Here is a 17136-nt window from a genome sequence, read left to right as displayed (position 1 = left end):
CTTTTTAAACTCTATAGAAATCTTTCTTTTTTTGCAATAATGATGAGAAACCTTGATGGATGTCAAACTCTATAAGCTTAAAATTCTCACTGAATTCTCGAGCCATGGACTCTATATTTATCCATTCCAAATGGGCCCTTGTTTGAAAATATTTTGACCCAAGTGACCCCTTTGAAAGATGTTGTAATACTTTATTTAAGGAGGGTAAGCATTTAGAAAACTGGACCCCTCCAAGGGTTTAACAAGATACATCTGAGGGGCTTTAAGATTATCACAAAACTGCATTTTTTTCAGAATGTCTTGTTTGCTTTTTCTATATAAATTCTGGATTACTACTTGTTCAGGCCTCAAATTGAACAGGAGGGAAAAACAAGTTAATACATACAATGTTCTGTCTCGACACAAAATGCCTGCAGGTGGATGTCAGATTGAGAGCAGCCTTTTGTAGAGAGGATGATACTAGCAAATTACAGCTGACCTCGAGAAATGGGTGTCTGTGTGACTCATTATTTGAAAATTGGTTGGTTTTTCTTTTGGTATATCCGTACTGTTATCTATAAGTGGGTGTGATTGCTACAGCTTTGGGGATGGATTACTTGGTGCCTCTCATTCAGGAACCAAACAACAATATGTGACCCTGTTAGAGGGGAAAGTGACCTCTTATAAACAATACCAAGTTGGTTATTGCTTTTATTTTGAAGATGATCTTCAGTTTAATGAATCAGTGCCATATCTGACATGTTACACTGCCCCGAGTAGATTGTGAAAACTTTAACGAGGACAAAACTCATTTTAGTTTGTCAACTGTATAATTTGCCATCATCTTTCACAAGTATTGTGTAAGAAAAAGTCTTTATTTGATATCAAAAAATGTGTGAACATTTCTTGAATGATTTGGGCTTGAGGGAGTAAAAAGTAAAACAAATTAAAATGTGTTTAATTAAAGGAAAAAGTTCTCATTAACAGTCAGGATCTCCAGGCGCTGTGGGTAGTAGAAGTCATCTGCTGTTAGCTCTGACTCTCTCTGTCTCTGTGATGCTTTGTGTTGACTTGGAGCGAGTCATCAGTCATGTTGTTTCTGTGACAAGCAAAAGAGAAACGATGAGAGAGCATGATCTGATTCATAACCTAACGCATGTTTACTGCATGTTTAACTACATGGTGGGTTATTTGTGATTGGTTAAACGTATATTTAATGAGTCACTTTACAAAGTCAGTTATTTGTTACCTTCACAATCTCTCGCTTGTCTTTAGTTATATCAACCCATTGAGTTAGTTTATTATTGGGTTCCAATGTATTTGCTAAGTGGTCTTATTTGGAGGAAAAGTTAAAAAAGGTTCAATTTCACATCCACAGACATTTAGTTTTCATCATTTAACTCAGGGACTTTAATTTACAAAAAAGTTTAGTTTCGAAAAAAGGACAAATAATTGAACAAAAAATGATGTTCACTTCCTTAGCAGACGTCTTACTTCTGCTGCTGTGTTTCATTAGATACATACTAAACACTATTTCCATTAAAGGTGTGGCATTGAATAAATGCAACAACTGTAACTGCGACCTGGGTTTGATTTAAGCTCTCCAATATATGAGATTTTACACATTTCACGGTGCTATATACAGTAGACATCTTCTCCCCATGTCAGTCTATTGTTTGCCCCTTTCTGTTCTTTGTGTTTCTGTCAGAGGTTTTCACTGCGTCCTCGTCCCCTGGACAGATATACTTTATTGATTCATCTATTGTTATGCTGTTGTATTGTGTTATGACTGAATGACTATGGAAGAGGCCAATTCCAGGAGAGCGCTCTTGAGTTATTATGGGCCTAAAAGCAACCCATCTCTGGGTGACCTGGTCGCTCACCTGCTAGCGAGCTTTTTATTTCGAGTCTTTTTATTGCAGTGGCCCAGGATAAATTTAAATCTTGTTCCTCCCCTTTTTAATTTTCTCTTGATTGTTATTGTTTTCCATTGTTTCACTGCTGGCGTCACAGTCTTGTCAGCTAAGGCCTCCTGCATGTGTGCCTTAACAACAACTGGCTGTTTGGCTAACACTGAGACATAGATGAATGTGCACTGTCACCCTAACAGAAATATAGATCCATAACCGGGCCTCCATAAATTCCATAACCTCTGAGAGACAAAAACCCAGGTGGCAAATTGAAGAAAAAACAAGCCTAGAATATCTTATTAAGTTGTCAAAAGACCACCAGGACAGCTTCAGTGTTCCTTAAAAATAGAAACTACAAATCTGTGGACCAAACCGGGCAGATACAGCAGGTCTTATATCAGGAGATCTAGGTTTAAAGACGTTAAGATAATTGTATATTCCACAGTTGCATGCAACATGCTCATGTTGGGTATTTAAGGCTAACTGGTGTCTAGTAAAAAAGAGAATATGTCAGTTGACCCCCTGACCTCATTATCTCTATAAATCTGGCTCTTGATGCCACTTGATACCATTCTTCAAAATTCTTTCTTTATGTGTTTGAATTATGTTGAGGAGAGTTATTCCAGATTCTCCCATGTTGTTAAAAGCTCCCCCTGCTGGTTCTAACGTGCAGGTGATTTTCCCTCCTCTGATGTCGTGTGTTCTTCCCCCAGGTGTGTCTGATCTCTCTGGATAGATGGAAAACTAATAAAGAAGGGGCAGGATGCTTGACATCTTTCTCTTCTCATCCTTCCGGTGCTAGCAGGAGCTGTTTGTGCAGCTTTTGTTGGTTCCTGTTTTTCCTGGCTTTATTTCTTTTTAGTTTAGTTTTGATATGTGCTGAAGTTAGAGGGTAGAACCCACATCCTGTGACGGGTTTTTGGGAGGTTTGTCTTCATGATTTTTCCTTTCCTTTTGTGAATCTTGGCCGGCACTCCATCCTTCTGCTATTTGTTGTTACTAGTGGTGGTTAAAGGTCCCTTTTTATCTTTTATTAATATGTGCAGTATTTCTCTGCAGCTAGACTCTTATCAGTATATTGACTCATCTGTTTCAAAGAGCTTTCCTGGAGGTTGTAACGCTGTTTGATTAGGTTGATATCTGGTTATAAAATTGATTCTCCTAATAAATTCTGTGGCACTACATGGAAACCTTTGAACTTGTTATGTTTCTCCACTTATTTGTTCAGGTTTTTGCTTTAAATGTCGTCCCATCTGAAGTTTACAATCCTAAATACTTAGAACTAGAGGGGGGACATTCTTCAAGTTTGGCCTGGGGGTGGTGCAAAAGCAAAATTCATGATGTTACAGAAGTTAAAAGGCTTTATCGTTGGTACAGGGGCCTGTTTAGGACATTTGAAACTCAACTTGTCAGGATCAGCTTTGGATTGAAGATGAAGTCAGGGAACAGACGATAGCTGACAGGTGTCACAGGAGGGAAATGGGAATCACATATTTGAAGTCACATCTTGTAAGGCAGTACAAACATTGTTGTTTATTGTACAATTTGTGTAACATGAACCGTACAGAGTGTTTGTTTAGGTCAGTGTTTGTGTCAGACAATGTCACTGTGTCCATGTGTGTCTGGCTGTGTCCTTAGCTGCGGCTCAAGGCGGTGTGTGTTCCTGCTAAAGTGGAAGTGTTGCATTATAAATGGAGGGTGCAGATAACCTGCAATGCAGTCACTCAACACTGTGCACACCTGAGATGTTCTCACTTATCCATTTGACACAGCACATACCCGCATGTAATACAATTCTGAGGAGACGGAAACAAAATACATCCAACACACACGTCCAACATGAGGGTTAAAATGCCGTCTTACTGTTTGTCCTGGAACCTGTGAGTCACTCGGTCCTCCAGCGCTGTCCGTATGTCAGTTTTCTGTCAACAAATAGGACCGTTTAATGCGTTTCTCTGTCATTCATGCAGCCTTTAACATTATTATAACTATATTCATGAGAAAAAACATGAAAACTTAAATTCCTGGTTAAAAATGTGCCTTTTTAAAAAATAAAAAAAAACACTTAAAAACAATATTTTTGATATCCCGACTCAAGAATAATGAAGAAAAAATGTTATTGAACAAAAAACGACACATAAAAGTCAACAAAAATCCATAAATCTGCTCCAAATGTTGATAATTGTCCACAAATTACATCAATAACGTTTCTTTATATTGCATCATATCCAGATTTTTCTCAAAGTCATTCTCAGTGTACGTTTTTTGCACATTAACAGAAGGATAAGGCTTCTTAATTCTCATTTGCATAAGACGTACACGTTAGTACCTTAATTTGCATATTGCTGAGCAGCGTCCCACTGTTCAGCAGCTGGTTGTGCTGCCAGCCCCAGCCCACCTCCCCCACACAGCTCTGCCTGGGCGCAGGAGGGGGGGCGTGAGGCGCGGCTCGGCACAAGTAACTGAGATCACCTGTGGCCTCAGGTGATGAGGTGCCCACTCTGATGTACCGGGGGAAATAATTTGATCTGGGCCTGTAGTCTCCAATTCCATCTGGGCCTGGTTAGAAACAGTGGATGTGTGAAAAAGGAAGGTAAAAACACAACCTGATTTTTAAAATTACACTCATACACATTTAAATATAAGAGAAGGAGATAAAGTAATGTCTCTACATTGTTGCTTATTCTTATTTTGTTTATTCAATTTCAAATAGGAGACATGCAATACTGATCCTAAGAATACATTCAAGTGTGCTGTGATATTATATGACAATAACATCACAGCACACATTTTCCTGAACACTGACATGTCATTATGCATACAAAATAACATACAGCAAAATTAGACAAACTCCCACAGGCGCACACAGGCGCTCAAGCCGTTTGTCAATTTGCACTTAGCCCTGGTTACAGTGCCATCATGTGTTCAATTACTGTTATATTTGCTTGGACACGGACCATATGCTTGGATGTCATGTAGCTGTTAATCAATACTTTGGGGTCTTTTGCATTATCTCGAAGGTAGGCAGTCTGAATATACACACGTTCCCATCAATTAACCATTTTGCAAGCAATAAATATTCCAACATTTTGTAAACTCAGCAACCAATAGATTGCTTTATCTCAATTTTAAAGCTTCTTAGACCCCTTTAATTTTCACTCAGACACATTAGAAGAACATCCTGTCCATGCTTCTCCTACCTGTAAAAATCATCCTCTGTCCATGCCGAGGCCCTCCTGCAGCAGCTTCATCTTTTTTCATCATCTTTTTCCACCGTTATGTTTGGCTAAGTTGCAGGCTGGAGACCCCCCTGGGTGTAAACTTGAGCCCGGCGGTCTGCTCTGTCCATAGGGCCATGGTTGGTTGTCATGGTGTCAGTGGATGTGTCCTAGTTACATTGTAAAAACAAGGGATGCTGCTATTGAAGCATGTCCACTGCATGTCATTGCACATATTATTAATACTAATGCCTATATACTTATACCGTATAAAGCACATACATGATGGGTGTTGGAGTTGCTCTACTCTGCAAAATGATTTGCATAATTCACTCATGCTGCATTAGATTTTGTAAATTATTTCATGTCTATTTGTATAGGGACAAGTAGCTATGAAGCATGTAAACTGATGCCACGCACTAAAGCTTTTATAGCCTCAGCTAATTTGCATGCCCATCCCTAGATGGGCCTTTAAAATACATAAAAATCAACAACAAATATACAAGAGTTAGCACAAAGCCAACTCAACAATAACACAGAAAGAACAGTACAAAATACAAGCTATCATACATAAAATTCCATAAAACAGGAAGCTAAAGATCATTCATGACTACATGACTGAGCCCTCTTCAAAAACTGATTGAAGCTGGCTTTTTCAAATGTCAGCGACCAGATTTCTTCAAGTTCCCTTTAAAGTTCCCTATCTGTTTTAGTGTCAGTGCTGCTGTTACATGTGAATTTCCCCTGGGGGATCAATAAAGACTTATCTTAGCTGACCTTATCCGACATTTAACACCCTATGCAGACACTGGGTGAATGAGTCACTGACCTGCAGGATCATGTGGAGTTTTATAGTGATTGTTGCAGCCCAAAACAATTAGATTTAGTGTGCCATTTAAAGTGGACTCTCACAGTGTTGTGCTCCTCTTGGGAAATTTGTATGTCTATGGCACATCATAGATATTTTACATTACCTGTTCTTTGCAATATTCTGTCATAGTCTGCTTATATTGTTTTGGGACATGTATGCTTTAGTGTTTATTCCTTTTCTTGATTTAATTTATATCTATAACCAGTGATATTACAATTTTAATCAGAAATGTACTTTAAGTAAATTATAATGCCAATACTATGCACTTAATTAGGATTTTAAATACAGGACTTATACTTTAGTATTTTACAGTGTGGTTTTGTAGATCCGTGTACGTCTTCCACTATTGAGGTTACCTCGGTTTTAGTAACACCGGTAATCATACAGTTTCTTCCAATTTTGTATTCGCGAAAACATGTAGTACCCTATAATGTCACTAGGTGGCCCCAAAGCATCACTTTGCCACATGGCATCCCCTCCTCCCCATTTCTACTTTTTTTGTTAAATGGACTCGCCCATGAGCCGCCCCTTGTGAATAAATATCTGTCAAGTCAAACACAGGAAACAACAGTTAGAAAGGAAATGCAAAGTTATTGCCTTCGAAATAAGAGCAGATTTAAAACAACTAACGAACCCAATTAAGCAAGCATTACAACATTAAGGTTCTACCATCATCAGTAAATTAAAATTACAGATTAGAGGTATAAATGTCGTAATCAGGTATGAGAATGTTCTGTTTTGTTCCGTTCTATTTTTTTGATTTTGTAATAATGATCGGTAGAACGTGCATTGCATGTGGTTTATTTAATAATGGTCACTCACCCTAAGGTTATTTAGACACGTTCGAGGTGACAGCTCAATTCATATGTAAATAGAAAACGTGTTGTGTATTCAAAATACCTCCATTTGCATTGACATTTTGCATATGAATCCTTGTTGATAGCGTAACGGTGAGATACGTGCTGATAAATTGACACATTGGGGGACTTAATACGTTTACAATTAATTTGCCGCAGACTCCTCCCTAAATAAACCGCAGCATTCATTGTTTCTTTGTATTAATGCGTTGCTGTCTAAGACTTTTATTTAGAAAATCTCTCACGGAAGTACAACGGTTAGCTCCGGTTGACTTGACTCTGCTGTGTCAGTCACCATGGTGGCATACAACAGAGCACAGCGGCGGCGGACCTGTCTCCACTTTTAGACCCAGTAAAAATGTTAATATAGGAAACATTTTTCAGTGAGTGTACTCGGGTCTACCTCTCATTATGGACGCCAGGTTGTTGTTGACGGGATAACCGTTAGCCGTTACTTTTTTTGGTGTGCGCTCGTGGACCCTGCACGGAATTTCTTCTTCGTCGGTGGCAGAATGCTGAAGACACAAGGAATGGCTCTGATGAACGTTGGCTTGTATAAAGGAACATTTTTTACGCTGAGAAAACAACTCTAAGAGATAGTTTGCGCCACGCGTTTTTAAAGAAAGTTCCCGTAGACGGTTTTGGCTCGGGTTAAACACAGAGAGAGACAGACACCCCGAGGAGACTGCTCGGCTGTCTGGCTCCAGTCGTGGCCTGGCTCCGGGCACTCCCAGCTTATCCGCTAGCATCGGAGCTCAGGCGACGGGAATAAAGCGAAGACAGCAGGGGGGGTTCTTTTGTTTGTATCCGGGGTTTTGGATATTTACAAACATTTTTTAGGATAAGACATTCAATATCCTCCAGACGGCGTCTTCCAAAACAATGGCGTCTTATGTGGATAACAGCTTTCGGCAGGCTGTGATGATGAATCCGGCTGAAAGGACGCAACAGGTCAGAAGAGATATTTTAATATATGCAACTACTATTGGTATTAAAAAGTGGTGATTTCCGCTATGATTGCCACTCTTTAACATTGCAACATCCACTACTTAAACTGCAACAGTGTTTCTGTGCATGCAACTGTTGCCACTCAGCTTGTCCCAGTGTTTCGTGTGGCTACATCCCGCTAAGCCCTCTATCAGCAGAGATAATCAAGGCTACTTAACATAACAGGAGCTGCAGCCTTGGTGGGAGTCTAACCTTAAACAGCCTCACTATGTGTCTCTTGTTTTTGCATGGGAGACTTTTTTTTGCAGACTCTGTCTCCGGTAAAACCGACTTTTCCATTTTGCAAATATCATCTTAGGAAAAGGCAAAACAAAGAGTATATGACAGGCACAAGCTGCTGCTAATCCCAACCTAGCTATTGGCTAATATTAGCCTACCAAAACAAACGTTACCCCTCATGGTTGCTTGGTTTTCTTATAATTTTCTTGTAGACTGTGACACAATTCAAGCATAAATAGCACTGACCTAGGTCTGTTATTGTTGTTATGTTCTTTTTAAAAATCTTTGTTGAGATTTAGGACATTACCAGTGGCCTAATGTTTTTTCTTCTATCTGTCTTTGTGGATGAGGTCAGTGGGTGTAAATCACAAGTTTCATCACATTACAATACTATACTGTTTCTTTGAAACACAATATGACATTTTCTGGTATCTCAAAGTCTGCAACAATATCATGTTGATTCTATTCAGTTCAATGGCATGCCAGCTACATTAAACTATCTCATAGGCCCATTTAATACAATCATTTACATTGATATAAAACCACAAATCTGATTTGACAATTTTATTGCTGAACACTTCCAGAGTAAAAAAAAATAAATATATATATATATATTTAAATTGACGTAAAGAAATATATATCAGTCAGTCCATATTTTGGTTGGGCTATCTTCAAAATGATGAGATCGATATCCCCTCATATCGACAGTTCATCAGTACAAGCAGGAAGGTTTGCAGTGCCTCTGCTTTGGCTTTTGAACATGCAAATGCAGTGTGCAGGGTTATCATCACCCTAGAGCCACACGCACATCAAGGCTTGCACGGCTTCAGACATGAGCAGTAATGTTTTGCAGATACACAAACAATAAATCAGCTATATGGCTCTGATAATCGTATTTCATGGTCATTTCATTTGAGCACTGCTTCCACTGCAAATGGACGCTGCTTCAGCAAAAGCTCTCACACAACGGACAATCAATAAGCCACCACTTAAAACCAGTGGGCTACAGTTTGTGGCACAGCCGTCTGCCTGTCTATCTGACATTGAGGAAGCAATTATGGTGTCATTGACCGCTTGTTAACTGTACTAGGCTCATGGTCTTTACAGCTTTATGCAGGCTATAATTTGTGCAAGTGACAGATGCCATTATGGTTATGAAAACAAAGACTTGTATGCAGAATTTGGTTGGCATTAGTAGCGGCAATGTTCCTCAAAGACCGGATTTAACACGAGTCATTAATATTATCGCCACTACAAATGATTATTTTCATATTGATTGGTCTGCAGATTGGTTTCTTATGCCATTTTGTCCATGAAATTAAAAATAATCTCAAACATGCCTTCGTTGGGCCAATCTTGATGTCCTAAAATTGCTTGGTTTTTATGACGAGACTGAAGTTAATCTCTTATAAAAACATTTTCCAATTAATTTTCTGTTGGGATTGATTTAAACAATTTTTTCAGCTTTAGTTAAAAATGTTGGATTGAACGGTCCATCATTTACTTAAATTGCTTGTATTGTATCCCGCTGTGGTGCTCTAGTGTTTGCTTTCTTTCCAAGAAACCAAAGAAGATCTTGGGGAATAATTGTTGCTAAATTTTAAAAGATAAATAATAACTGGAAAGCTTTTTGTGGTGTGTCATATTGTTGCAATGGATTCTGATTTAAGCTGGCAGTCTCTAAAACCTGTGATATAACCTGTCTCATCCTGCTCTAACCCACCTGAAAGAATTTACATGAGCAGTGTCATATTAACGTCTGAATGCTTTCCAGCCCTGACAAGAATATGTGAGGGGGAATTAAGCCTCAGGCATTTCTGAGCTGGAAAATAGTCAGATTAAAAAGATACTGAGGCTTGCATAAACTATGTCCCACTAGGAGATCGAGTAAAAAAAAAAATACTGGTATGTCTGTGGTCCTTCAACACTCTGGAGCCTCGGTGTGAACCCTTGCTGTGTCAGTATGCAAACATTTCATTCAGGAGGCCTTTGAAGTGAAGAGAAATGAATGGAGAGGCGAAGTAGGGCAGTGAAAACAATGACTAAAAGAGGTAAAAGTGTGATGTCCTAACAGGATGTGGAAGTGTACAGAACCACGACTTCTATGCCATGTTGACGTTGCATCAGGGAGACATTCACACTTTTTTCACGTGAATAACTGCCTGAGGTTATTCTGCAGAAAAGCAAGAGACATTTTGACTTCATCTTCATGGTTTTATTGAATATGATGTGACTGTGTGGCTCTGTTGGTCCTCTCTCTTTGTTTTTCAATGGCAGCACCTTCGCCGGTGTTCTTTTCAAGTGTCTAGCGACTGAGACAGTTTATCCTAATGGTGTTGGCAGGGTCTCTCTGTCAGGATTAGCTAACGGTTACAGGGATCTGTCTCTATCGCTCAAGACTGACCACAGTGGGATTTGACCCTGTGCCTCACCCCCATTGTCACATGGCAGGTTAAATAACTGACCGCTTGACAGCTAGTGTTTGCAGCCGCTTTGTTTGCACGGTTTGGGACTGTAACTAGAAGTGCAAAGGAGACAGTTGAAAAGTGAAGAAAGAGGATGGAGGAGGAGACATTTTTCTGTGAAGCACAGCTGCACGCTTTTGCAGTAGTGATATGAATTAAGATAACATGACATGACTATTTGCGCTTTGATTTCATGTCCAAATTCAACATTGAAGGGGAGGATACATCCCGATGAGTACATTCTCTGAAACATGCACCTTGGTTGTCAATACCATCATGTTGCGTTGTTTCGATTAGTTGATGTTCTGCAGGGTTTGAACAGGTACCATTATATGGAGACTAACTATTAAAACACACATTCCAACATATTTCTCCCTATCTGACCCCACATTTTCTATTTTTAATGTAATCTAAATTGGGTTTTGCAGATAATGTATTTCATCATGAAGAGACTCAATCAAGTGGAGAACGGTTCATGGCGTGTTATCTTTAAAAAGCTTCTTCTCTGTCTCGCCAGAGGGATGTCTTTCTGCTCTGTGCACAGATGTCTGAAAGAGACCTCACCAGGACAGGCACATTATCAGATTTATAGACAGTGACGGCCTCAGCAGCGGGATGCATATTTAAGGCATCATACAGTCATTTTTAACAGGGTCTAGTTAAATGGTTATATGGCTTTAATTAAAGACATGTCAGTTGATTTTGTGGTATACCACATATTCTATGAACCCGTTGCACTGTCATTGAATTAGCTATTGGAAAACCCAAACATTTTGTTGATATACCAAATTTGATGCGGTTGCTTCTTATTGTTGTTTCATATAGCCTAATTTAAGTATGTTAATTTTGATGGTTGATCTGAAATTAATCGGCATAATCACTTCCTCGTCTTATAAAAGCAAAAACCTGAGCACTCTTGTCTCTGCATGATACACAGATTGATATTTCTGCTTTAGCTGGTTAGTTTATCTGCAGGTAGCTTGACTCACAGCTGACATCTCTGCTCTTGTTAAAGCTGCAGGTGGCAAAGCTAAAAGCCACAAACAAACAGTGACCCTGTTTCAGTGCCACATAGCTGGAGGGACAGGCTGCCTACTTTACATTGTTTCCACATATTCTGGCCAGCACAGGATGAAGAGAGTGGGGATATTCTTGACCTCAGTGGCTTGTAGCGTGAGCAGAATGAATCTTAATTCTCAGGCCTTTAGCTTGTCATTTCTCAATTAAAAACAGTAAACGGTCAAGCTAAAATTACAAATATTCAAAATATGAAATAATCCTCTGTTTGTAGAACAACCATGTTTACCATTATAGAGAAGTGATTTGTACATAAAGAAAATGGTCAAGAATAACAGACCAAGTAAAACCCATTTGTTTTTGGGATAATTAAAGGAAAACTGCTTTTTCTAAATTATGGTGAAACTACGGGCTGATTATTTGCTCAGACTTTCCATTTACATCACAGAAAGGAGACTGAAGCAGGTTCACGGCTGTGTTTTGTGTTTTCAGCCCTTAGATTTTAAAGAAACAATGCTCATGTTCTTACAAATTGAAGTATATCTATAAACCAGTAAAGGAAGTAGTTGCTACAGGTTGTGATTGATGGGCCCAATGCTGCCCTGTCTCTCAGCATCCTGCCCGGTAGCAGCAGCAGGATGAGGAAGAGAGTCAGGAAGCTTTTTCAACATTAGCCGGAAGAATGGTGAACCCCTTCCACCCAAAGCTGTTTTTTTATTTAATTAAGCTGGGTGTTGTTTTGTGACGGCCTTCCTATTCCTGTCAGTGCGTCACAAGCATGTGACTATCTATTTAAAAACCTTCCACCTCGCAGCCTCATAAGTGGGATTGACTTCTGCAGCTAGTTTGGCCGTTATAGTCTCATTTTCCCAGGCTACACACTCATGGTTTTGTAATTGTCCAAAAACTCCCATCCATTCTGTAAATTTAGGCACTGCGTTTTGCTCGTGCTGGAAGCAAAGTGATGTCACATGTTATTCTTGTGTTGGAAGTGGAGGCTGGAGTGGTTACACACACCGCGGTCGGTCACAGTGACGTATTCCTCCCAGTTTAAATACAGGGAGATGATTTCAGGAAACGAAGAGAGAAAAGAACGCACCAACGTACGAAACCCACGCAGAAGACCAGCACAGCTCCTGATTGGCTCATTTAAATCATGCTTTCAATTCCACATCCAATTTTTCCCATGATAATGCGAGGCCAGTAAAGCATAGCACTGCCTACTGGTCAGTGAGCCCATAAAAAGTATTGAATAATGTATTAAAAGTATTGATTCTTCAGTGTTATGACTGTTCAGGGAGCAGCAGATGAAAGTTGAATCTTAAATCATACTTATAAAGTCTATGCTGCACCAAGATGGCATTTATGGTTGTTTTACAGTTTAATTGTACAGATTAAATGTCTGATAACATGGTTGACTTCAAGCCAGAAAACATATGCATTCCAGAAACGGTTCCTTACTGGACTACAGCAGGATGTTTGTGAAGCTCTGAGCGACGGTTGCTCCCTAAAATCTAATAATGAAAAGACCAATCCTGTGTGGTTTGTGTTTGAATGCACCACTGAGATTGAAGAAAGTTAAACACACACAGGCCAGATTTAACACTAGTGGAGCACAACAACAAGGTCAAGCTCTTCGTGTCCGACTGCCTGCATTGATATATTTTGCCTGTGGAAGGTAGGTGGATATTTGGATTAAGATTAGATTTAATCCACAAGTTTTATTTCTTCTTCAGATACTCACTATCTTAATATCTGTGACAGTTTGTTTGTGTCAAGTAAATATCTTCCCTTTCCTCTACGTGAGACATGACTTCCAGTGCATGAGTTGCTCGAGTCTAAAGAATTAAACTTGAGAGAAGGCAGTGTCATGATGTTGCTGGCTTGAATATTGTTTGCATCTTTATTGCTCTGGAGATCTGCAAAGATGCTATATTTTGCTGCGAGTGTTGAGGCTATTGATAAGCAAGTGTGAAAGCTTTTTCTACTTCACAGCTGATTTCTTCCCTTGGTGACTGTTGCGGTCTTCAACTAATGATTATTTCCCTCCTTTGAAAAGAGTCGTGGCAAGAACATGTACGAAGAAAGCATCCCTCTGAGTACCCTATTGTTGGCAAATCTGTTTGCAAACCACGTTGTAAAGGTCAATTGTCATTCCAGCTCAAAAACACCTAATAGATATGGTTATCAGCCTGTAATAAACTTAGCAGTTGGACTGTTTAAGGTGGATACTTCCTCAGGAGGTGCACGTTAACAGTGTTCTTTTGCTAGAGTATCCTCAATATCCTTCAGCAGATTCATATCAGAGTTCCTTTTTAAACAATAGAGGGTGAGAGGAAGTTAAAGGAACCAGATTTCTAAAGTGTTTATCGTGAGACGACCCCATGCTGCGTCTGAGTTGCTTACTCTGCAGTCTTATCTCTGCTGTTGCTGCTTTCATATTCTGATCTTGAATGCTGGCATAATGAGGCCTCACTCCACGTTATGTCATTCATGCACTTGTTGCTTTGATCAGTTGGGTTGAACCTTTTCATTTCAAAACATAAAAGAAGGAAAATCGTGCCTTTTTGTTTTGACAGACTGCCTGCATTGTTCTGAAGCTGTAGTTCACAGCAATCACATACATTTCCTCTAAAACTTTCAGTGCTTTCAGTATTACTTTTAACGGCCGTGTGCAGTCCTGGGGTTGCAGTTTTTTGCATTGCCTCAGTTCTTCTATCAACATGTTGCTTTCAGGGTCACACTACATTTATTGCGACTGAATCACACACATCATAATGTCCAAGGCATGTTTCGGTTCCTTATGTTCACATTCCTTGAGATATTTTTAAAGCAAAGAAAAACAGCTCTGGAGTCGAGGCTTCAGAAATTCCATTGGCCTTCACAGCAGAAGGCAATAGACCTCATGCCACTCAGCGACCACAGTCTTTACATAACTTAGCCCGAGACCCACTTGGCTGCTGCGGGAGCTTAGAGAATAAACTGTTCCCTGACGTGCATTATGTACCACTGCTATTGAGTTACGCTACTAGCTTTGGCTGTCATTATGAGCCTCATTCTTAAATGGGATTTTGGAAATTCCAGCAGTTGGAAAAAGTGACACCAATGTTAAAAAAAGAGATTGATGGCAAAAGTGAAACGAATGTCAGTTCTTTTTAAAGTTCAATAGGCCATTATGCTAAAAATACATTTTTAGGAAATACTTTTTCTATCTGTCATGGTTGTGATGTTATTGATGTAAACAACAACCAGACTTCTTTGAGTGAATTTGCCCTTTAGCCTCGCCTGCCTCCCACACTGTACAGGCTCACTCTGGTGTATAATCTGCTCTATAATCCTCCCTCTTGGTGAACTGCTCAGACATGAAGTGGATCAGATTAATTTGTGTGATTAGAGATCTCTAAATCCCAGAATACGGGTTCGCCATGCAGCTAATACTTGTTTACAGTACTTGTAACAATGGCACGTAGAGATGGTTGCTGTTGCAGGAAGGGGGTCGAGATCAGGACAACGTTTTCTGTGCCGGGGGCGGGGTATAAACTAAATTATAATTCTATTGTATTTGGGGATTTTTATTAGAAGAGTTAGGCTTCACACGCTTGCAGCTTTTTCCACATCATTTATTTTTGCAGTGCTTAATCATTTGGAGGAAAAAGGATGAAATGAATGCTTTAATGCTTATGTTTGCGTAAGTTGAAATAAAAGATCTTCTCACTCACACACTATATTTGGCAGATCACAAGACTGATCCCAGTGCAGTCTGTAGACCTGTTTACTATTACACGTGTAAGCTTATGTCTCCATCCTAGCACTCTGCTGTGGAGCCCCAGCCAGGTTCATTAGCATTATGGCTCGATGTATCTCTCCACTTGCAGCAACTAGAGTCAGCTTCATTAACACTCTTCCCCTGGTGGATTCCTCACCTGCTTCACTTAAAGCTTTCAAATATTCATCAGTGAGGCACAGGTAGCTGCTCGCACTGCACTGAAAGCAGTCTAACATCATCTGCTGCACATTTTTTAGTCTATATATGCTTCCAATCTCCCCATAGCGCATTAATATTAACACATATGTATAACAGTGTTCAGGCAGGTTTCTTGTTTTTCATCACCCCTCTGATTTTTAATGTTACACCTAATTATTTTGCACTGCTGCAGGACATTTAGCTCATATGTATCCTGCTGCATGTGATTACGAGTGCTCGATCAACTGAATTTTTCCTGATGTAGAAATATTATAAGATTGATTATCTGGTTAAGCACAACAAGGGATGAAACTTTCATAGAATTAGTCATGATAATTAAGATCTAAAAAGCACCCACACAGCTGTTTTTATGGCTGCCTGGATGATACGGGAGGTTATTTGTTCAGCATTTGTTTTCATTTAGGGTTTCTTAGTCAAAGAAAAACCTGCTTAGCCTGCCTGTGTGGTGCCAACATTGTTATAACACAGAATAATTACCCTTGGTAAAAAAAAAATGTGCTTCTTGGTTGGGACTATGCACTGGCCTCGTGCATGGAGTGCCAAAAACATGACATCCTGCAAACGCATGTTGCATAGAGCAATTCTTCAGCTAGTGTTTCCACCTTTTTACAACTAACAGTTATCTTTCTTAGTGAAATGCATCCAGGCTTTGGACTGCTTCTTCCTCTACCCCATGACTCCTTCTTGTTGCAAGTTTAGTAGCTGTACATGTGTGACATCATCGTTTTGCAAAGCACAACTGTCAAATCATGCCAGCATTGATAAAGAAATATTGATAAGCTCAGAGGCATAATATTCAGATGAATAGTACAATTTGAAACCGGTTCTTGATTCTCATCTCTTATACAGCTCTTTAAACCAATCAGATTAAAGCGGTGAACTTAATCTCCTTCCAGCAACCAATTGTGTGTCTGTATGCAAAGGAAATCCACCCTCTTCCAGTGTAAACAAACACACCCCACAGAGTCGAGGAGGGCTGGGTTGTGAGGTGAAAGTGTGGCCTGATTGTTTAAAAAAAGGAGTTTTTCTGATGACGTTTTCAGTCACAACTTTCAGCCAAAGATATCTTTAACCCGAGTGCTAATTTGAGCCCTTTTAGTCTGTGTCAAGCTGTACTGTTGAATCATTAGAACACTGTTTGCTGGGTGTGCTTTTGATCCTAATGTGGCCCGTCACGCCTCATGCAAACTGTGGTTTATTAACAGCTGTGCTGGTGGTAGGCAGGTAATTACTTTGCCATGTGAGCTAAAAGAGGTGATTCATTACAACGCTAGTATGAGCAGAAACAGCTGTCTGTGCTAATGGATGCTGTTGTCAAATAGTGAAAACTGCTGCAGCAGCAGTCCTTGAGTTCTGCCAGTCGGAAAGTGATGCATAACGGACAACCCAAAAAGAAGGCAAAAAGGGGGAAAATAACCGAAGGAAAAGGGAGCGAAAACGCATTGTTTCCCCCTTTTTATAAATCGGTGATTACCAATACTGTTGTTCCACCTCCTGTGTGAAGTGGAGCACATTAATGTACAATATCTGTCTTGTTGAAACCTTATCTTTGTAATTGGTCCCTTGGGGTTTGTCTAACCTGTGGTTGGTCACGTTCCCAACTCTGC

The 17136-nt window shown here is 39.7% G+C and overlaps 2 protein-coding genes across 9 annotated transcripts in view; one reads left to right on the top strand and one right to left on the bottom strand.

Annotated features, from left to right (window-relative positions):
• Nucleotides 1-1008: 1008 nt before the first annotated feature.
• On the bottom strand, nucleotides 1009-5154 carry LOC138598467 (protein SPMIP2). Its single transcript, XM_069670257.1, has 4 exons — nucleotides 5090-5154; nucleotides 4219-4448; nucleotides 3753-3811; nucleotides 1009-1078 (listed from the first exon to the last, which is right to left on the bottom strand). Exons 1-4 carry the CDS (start codon nucleotides 5151-5153, stop codon nucleotides 1009-1011), a joined length of 423 nt encoding a protein of 140 aa, XP_069526358.1. The 5' UTR covers nucleotide 5154.
• A 2515-nt stretch (nucleotides 5155-7669) lies between these two features.
• Nucleotides 7670-17136, top strand: part of rapgef2b (Rap guanine nucleotide exchange factor 2b) — a 118985-nt gene continuing 109518 nt past the window's right edge. For all 8 annotated transcript variants that reach the window (XM_069669259.1, XM_069669255.1, XM_069669258.1 and 5 more), the window contains exon 1: nucleotides 7670-7786. In XM_069669259.1, coding sequence (XP_069525360.1) covers nucleotides 7718-7786 — 69 coding nt within the window. In that variant the 5' untranslated portion in view covers nucleotides 7670-7717. The remainder of the gene's footprint in view (nucleotides 7787-17136) is intronic.

The sequence above is a fragment of the Semicossyphus pulcher genome, unplaced genomic scaffold (assembly GCF_022749685.1).
Source record: "Semicossyphus pulcher isolate SPU_LCO1_2020_fin unplaced genomic scaffold, fSemPul1.0.p SCAF_2, whole genome shotgun sequence".
Lineage (NCBI taxonomy): Eukaryota > Metazoa > Chordata > Actinopteri > Labriformes > Labridae > Semicossyphus > Semicossyphus pulcher.
The sequence above is the reverse complement of the archived record's forward strand: the minus strand, read 5'-3'. Positions and strand labels throughout refer to the sequence as shown.

Excerpts from the sequence above, each read along its gene's own strand:
- LOC138598467 (XM_069670257.1), bottom strand. The coding sequence starts at position 5,153 with ATGATGAAAAAAGATGAAGCTGCTGCAGGAGGGCCTCGGCATGGACAG. Across the intron at positions 4,449-5,089 it reads ACAGAGGATGATTTTTACAG|GCCCAGATGGAATTGGAGAC; the intron begins GTAGGAGAAGCA and ends GTTTCTAACCAG. Across the intron at positions 1,079-3,752 it reads CACAGGTTCCAGGACAAACA|AAACAACATGACTGATGACT; the intron begins GTAAGACGGCAT and ends TGCTTGTCACAG.